At 51.5% G+C, this 6749-nt stretch overlaps 1 protein-coding gene across 1 annotated transcript in view; it reads left to right on the top strand.

The window, feature by feature from the left end:
• The first annotated feature begins 6676 nt into the window (after positions 1–6676).
• LOC121854718 overlaps positions 6677–6749 on the top strand; it is a 4986-nt gene continuing 4913 nt past the window's right edge. Inside the window, exon 1 of the mRNA XM_042349454.1 lies at positions 6677–6741. Within this exon, the coding sequence (XP_042205388.1) occupies positions 6677–6741 (65 nt within the window). The remainder of the gene's footprint in view (positions 6742–6749) is intronic.

Here is a 6749-nt window from a genome sequence, read left to right as displayed (position 1 = left end):
GGGCACAGGTAGGTGAGGCATCAGGTAGTGATATAGGCACCAGGTAGGTGAGATAGGCACCAGGTAAGGAGGTGGCACCAGGTAGGTGATAGGCACACCAGGTGGGTGAGATGGGCACCAGGTAAGTGATATAGGCACCAGGTAGGTGAGATAGGCACGAGGTAAGTGGGAGGTAGGCACCAGGTAGTTGAGATAGGCATCAGGTAAGTGAGATAGGCACCAGGTAGGTGATGTAGGCACCAGGTAAGGGAGAGTAGGCACCAGGTGGGTGATGTAGGCACCAGGTAAGGAGATAGGTACCAGGTAGGTGAGATAGGCACCAGGTAGGGATGTGGCACCAGGTAGGTGAGATAGGCACCGGTAGGTGATGTAGGCACCAGGTAGGTGAGGTGGGCACCAGGTGGGTGATGGCACCAGGTAGGTGATATAGGCACCAGGTAGGTGAGATAGGCACCAGTGGGTGAGATGGGCACCAGGTGGTGATGCAGGCTAGGTGGTGATGTAGGCACCAGGTGGGTGAGATGGGCACCAGGTAGGTGATGTAGGCACCAGGTAGGTGGTGGCACCAGGTGGGTGTGTGCACCAGGTGGGTGATGTAGGCACCAGGTAGGTGAGTGGCAGTGATGGGCAGGTGGGTGAGATAGGCACCAGGTGAAGTGATGTAGGCGGGTAGGTGGTAGGCGCCAGGTGGTGGGCGCCAGGTAGGTGATGTGGGCACCAGGTGGGTGGGCGGTGGTGGATGGGCCAGGTGGTGAGTAGGCACCGAGGGTGGGCACCAGGTAAGTGATGTAGGCACCAGGTGGGTGAGATAGGCACCAGGCAGGTGGGGATGGGCACCAGGTGGGTGATTAGGCACCAGGTGGTGGGTGTACCGAGTGGGTGATGGCACCAGGTAGGTGATGATGGTGGTGGACCAGGTAGATGATGGTGCCAGGTAGGTGAGATGGGCCCAGGTAGATGATGTATACCAGGTAGGTGAGATGGGCACCAAGTGGTGATGTAGGCAGGAGGTGAGATGGGCGGTGGATGATGTATGCAGGAGGTGAGATAGGCACCAGGTGGGTGTGTAGGCACCAGGTGGGGTGAGATGGGCTGGGTGGGTGATGTGGCACCAGGTAGGTGAGATGGGGCACCAGGTGGAGGAACAAAGGTGATGTAGGCACCAGGTAGGTGAGATGGGCACCAGGTAGATGATGTATGCACCAGGTAGGTGAGATGGGCGTGATGACCAGGTGGGTGATGCAAGTAGGTGATGAGGCACCAGGTGTAGCCCAAACAGTGGGGGTCGTGGTATGAGCAGGTGGTGGATGGCGCAGGTAGGTGAGATAGGCACCAGGTAGGTGAGATGTAGGCACCAGGTGGTGATGTAGGCACCAGGTAGGTGAGATGGGCACCAGGTAGGTGATGTAGGCACCAGGTGGGTGGGATGGAGCAGGTGGGTGATGTAGGCTGAGATAGGCCAGGTAGTGATGGCACCAGGTAGGGGGTGGGTGATGTAGGCCCAGGTAGGTGATGAGGCACCAGGTAGTTAAGCACCAGTGGTGATGTAGGCACCAGGTGTGGGAGGTGGGTGATGGCACCAGGTGGGTGAGCGGTGGTGAGCACCAGGTAGGTGTGGGCACCAGAGTAGGTGAGATAGGCACCAGTGGTAGGTGAGATGGGCACCAGGTAGGTGATGTAGGCACCAGGTAGGTGAGATAGGCACCAGGTAGATGATGTATACCAGGTAGGTGAGATGGGCACCAGGTAGGTGATGTAGGCACCAGATGGTGATGTGGGCACCAGGTAGGTGAGGTGGCACCAGGTAGGTGATGTAGGCACCAGGTAGGTGAGGTAGGCACCAGGTGGGTGAGATAGGCACCAGGTAGGTGAGATGGGCACCAGGTAGGTGATGTAGGGCACCAGGTAGGTGGGGAGTAAGCACCAGGTGGTGATGTAGGCACCAGGTAGGTGAGGTAAGCACCAGGTAGGTGAGATAGGCACCAGGTAGGTGGAATGGGCACCAGGTAGGTGGATAGGCCCAGGTAGGTGAGATAGGCACCAGGTAGGTGATGTAGGCACCAGGTAGGTGAGATAGGCACCAGGTAGGTGAGATAGGCACCAGGTAAGCTCAATTGGGTATCTTATTATGTTTGTTGAGTGAAGAATATGTTATACCACAGTGTTGCTTACTGATTATTATGATGGTAAGGAGGTTCATGAGTGTAATAACAGTAGTAGATAATGATAAGAATTATGATAACGTGATAATAATAATAATAATAATAATAATAATAATAATAATAATAATAAATCTCTCTTCCCTTCATTTTTCTCTTTTTCCACGGCAAGTCAACACACTCAACTTTACATAGAGAAAAAATACCACTAAAACAAGTCGTGAATTAAAATGGTGACAGTTCCCACCCCCTTCCTCTAGTGATCCAAGTGACCTTTGACCTGGACCTATGTGACCACCTGCCTTTTACTCCTGGGACGTGAGGGTCATGTCAAGCGAGACTCGTGCAAACTGAATCAGAGTGGCCCTCATCAGCGAGTCTGGCCTACTGGTACACACACTAGCTTGCCTGACGCACGGCATGAATCTGTCAGTAAGCAAACGCTGCCAGCGAACACTGAGGCTGTGACCCGATTACTTACCACCCACCTCACTCACCGGAAGTTCTGCTGACTTTCATTTGAAAACGATACAAGTTCACAGTGGATCATTGTGTATAGTGACACTGTAAGTAAAAATTACAAAGTCAGTGTACGTAAAGCAGGGAATACCAAATATACACAGACAGTGTAGGTATACATGTAATATACACAGACAGTGCAGGTATACAGGCAATATACACAGACAGTGTAGGTATACAGACAATATACACAGACAGTGTAGGTATACAGACATTATTCACAGGCAGTGTAGGTATACAAACAATATACACAGACAGTCGTGGTGTACAATGACAAACAGTAACACATTATACCAATGTCACTGTACAAGATTGACAACACCTAAAGGAAATATTTTAAGATCTTTTTTCAGCTAATGTGCAAGTTAAGGTTGGTCACACGTCAGGCAGCGGGGTGGCGTTTATGCTTCTGCCACTAACACCGAACGAAGGTTATTTAAACAACGCCATGGTTCCTCTGCTATTTTTTTCTCAACCTATTCACTGACTTATGAGATCACAGTAGTCTCTTATCTTGTAGAGTAGATGATGTGTAATGAATGATTTAGATAACCCCTCGTAGAGTATTACCATCTGAGGACCTCATAGAAAACGAGATGTATCCTTACTTCTCTCCCGCCACCTCCCATTAACCCACTCCTCCTCCCCTTAGGCCTCCTCCCTCCTCCTCCTTCCTAAGCTACAGCCCGCCCTCTCTTACCTCCTCCCAAATTTCTTCAATTTCCGATCTATAACTTCCTTCCTCCACCTCTAATCTTCTTTCACATCTTTCTCGAAAAAAAAAATCATACAAGAGTTTTCACATATTGCCAGTGTTGATAAGTCACCTCAGTCCTTTACTTCCACCACAGTTCAACTTTCATTTATTATTGCTTATTAATGATCTTATATTTTTACTCTGGTCCAATGTCAGGCCTGTGTATCCAACTGCTCATCTATTTCCCGGGTAGTTAACAGCTTTTTAATAGGGGCTCATCCATGTCTCTACACACACACACACACACACACACATCTCGATCTGCTATGTATCTGTCAAGTCATCACTCGAAGGCAGGCCGAGCCCCCTTCCCGACCTACCCCTTCCTACCTACAGTACAGCCTTGGAGACGCTACTTCCTCCTTATGAAGTAGAATGTCAGTGTTGTGCCTCAGTTTAGTTCCGTGTATTTGTCGTGAAACAGTTTATGTAACGAAGCGTAACTTATGACTATGACTATACCTGGATCACCTGAAGATAAGTAGGTACCTGCTGTAAATCAAAAAATTGTGAATTCGTTTTCAGGGACAAGTTGTTGGAGCTTCCAATAGCTTGCTTAGAAATAAACCATTGACTCTTCAGGCTTCTACGCCCTTAACTCATGAGACATAAAGGCAAGCATGAACTTAGCATGCTTCCCTGTTGGGCGCTGTAAACGCTTCTGCGCTTCACCTTACACAAGGATGTAGGGGAGTGCCCAATAAAAAAAAATCATACATGCACACAGTGCCGCCAACGAACGAGGCCTCCAGTCCCTTACCCACGGCCTCAAAGGAGCCTCTGTCAGGGTCCTACGTCTCATGTACATTGCCATCGTCAGAGCTGTCATAGATTATGCCTCTCCTGTCCTTGTAGTTGCCTCCCAGCGCGAGAAACAAAGCAGAGAAAATCAAACAGAGCGATGAGACTCATCCGGCTGCCCTATGACCACCAGAATAGAAGTCATGCAGCGTGAACCGATCCTGCTTCCCGTCTGCGATCGAATTACTGCTCTCAATGCCATCCTTGGTAACAACTTCGAAGTAGAAACCGACTCCCCTGTCGCGCTCACTGAACTCACATCTTAACACCCTCCTGTGCCGGCCTGCCCCTATTACCTCTCCTCCTCCTCTCTCAACACTGGCCCGTCCACTGCTGACATCCTGCGTTATCACCTCTATATCCCCTCGACCTCTCTCCCTCCCGAGTACACTCATTCGCCTCGACAGTCGTGGCGTGACCACACAAGGGAACACACGTACCCATAGGTGCTCTTGACTTCCCGATCGTCCCACGAAGGTCCCCTCAGCTGGCCCGAGACGCAGACATCTCTGATACTGATGCCGTACCAACTCGCCTGGTCCTTACTGGATCAGCACGCTAGGGGTCGGGCCCAGTGATTATGATAGTAGCGGTAATGTTTCTGAGGCATAACCACAGTGGAAACACCAATGCCATGGACCCTATCGCCCTGCCCTCTGCCAAACAAGCAAATAAGCTGAATCTCAACTTCCCCAAGGACTCTCTCTGAAAACTGTAGAGACGCTTTAATTGGATGATGAAGTACTGCAGACAGCATGGTTTCAGCATTAATTCCGACAAGGTAAGAACCGGAACTTTATCAAATCCAGACTCCTGAGGCCTATAAACACTTGATGCTGTTGGCTTTGACAGGGTCGTCCTGCTGCCTCCCCCTGTAGACGCGGATGAATGTTTGCCACATCCCTGGTGAAACGTTTCCCCCTTATACGCTGACATCGAAGATGCGCGTGACTTTAACTCTGGTATATACTGAGTATACGTCGCCATTACCAGAGGTTCCACACAACCCGCTATCATTGTCAAGTGGAAGGGAAGAATTTGCCAACCTGCGTTGCTTCCACTCTTACCCACACTGTATGCAGGGCCACATCATCCTGAGCCTGCATTTTGTGTTGTCTGTTCTCATTGGGGTCCACAACTTCTGCCTGCTGTCGTCGTGATCCCGGCCGAGATGTCGCTTCTGTTCGCAACCACAACTCTGCGCCACCATGCCCAGAAAATCAAAAGATACCTTAATAGTGGTGGGGTGGGCTATGTAATTAATCCCAGATGTTGTAACTTTGGTGGCGGCACAATGCTGACTCGGCAATACCCCCAATCGCCCCGTCTGTACCAGGGGAAAAGCCTCCCCTGAAGGCCAAGTCTACCACAACGCCCCCCCCAGTCTTCCGGGCCACACCCCCTGTGTGCCCTGTGTCTCCAGCAACGCCTTCTTCCTTAACTGCCTCTGCCTGCCCCTCATTCTGGGTACAACCACAGCAGTCCCAGCCGTCTCCTCACTCCAGCTACTACTGGGCCTCCTCCTCGTCTCTACTCTGGGGCTGTCGGGCCTTGTGCTCCTGGTGCCCCAACCCCCCGCCAGTGACGCGGCCTAGATCATATCCCACTACTGAGGGTACCAACCGTGTTAGACAACTCTTCGCTACACTCTGTACCCACCATCTCCAACCTACTCCTGCCCTCTGCTGCCACCCAGTCACTCCCTCTCCTTGGTTTGGCTTTGGCTGTTGGTCCCCCCTGAGCCCCCTGCTGCAGCTACTCCACCGCCGACATCCCACTACTGATGGCGCCTACCAGGCTGCCTGGTGTCCTGCTGCTGCCCTGAGCAGAAGTCCTGCCTCATCCTCACAACTTGGTGCCTCAACCTGTCACCACCCAACACAAGCCTCGCCTGCTCCCGTGTCTGGGCTGTCTCCACCAGGGCTACCTGGACCTGAGGGACACCACCCCCAGGCACACCTTTACCGACATGTCGACAAACACTATAATAACACTAAAAGGTGTGTGTCCCTCAATGTTGTCAGTAACGCCAGTGCACTCCCTCCACCTGTATAGCCACCTGTCCCCACCGCACCACTTATCACCTCCACCCCCACACTTCTCCGCCTACTACATTAGCAACCCTGAGCCTGGCCACTGTTTTGCCAAGCTTTGTGGTCAACAGACTCCACACCCTCTTTCACCACATCCTCATTTGCCCTATGACCTCCCCCCTAGAGTGGCACCTACCCTCCCTGACAGATATCCCTCACCTCCTAGTGACAGGCCTGGCACTTGACATTATTGAGGACCTGCCACCTTTTGCCATAAACAGATAAATTATACCAGAAATTTTTTCCCCCAACACACTTATCATTGTCACTTTATGTAACGCTGACAAAACCCGCTGACCCTTCAGGCCTTTTTACGCCCTGGATACGCCCAGGTCATAAAGGCAAGCATGAACTCCCGCATGCTTCCCAGTTGGAGCACTGTAAGCCTTCTGCGCTTCACCTTGCACAGGATGTAAGGGG

The sequence above is a fragment of the Homarus americanus genome, unplaced genomic scaffold, assembly GCF_018991925.1.
Source record: "Homarus americanus isolate GMGI-L3 unplaced genomic scaffold, GMGI_Hamer_2.0 scaffold53233, whole genome shotgun sequence".
NCBI lineage: Eukaryota > Metazoa > Arthropoda > Malacostraca > Decapoda > Nephropidae > Homarus > Homarus americanus.
The sequence above is the reverse complement of the archived record's forward strand: the minus strand, read 5'-3'. Positions and strand labels throughout refer to the sequence as shown.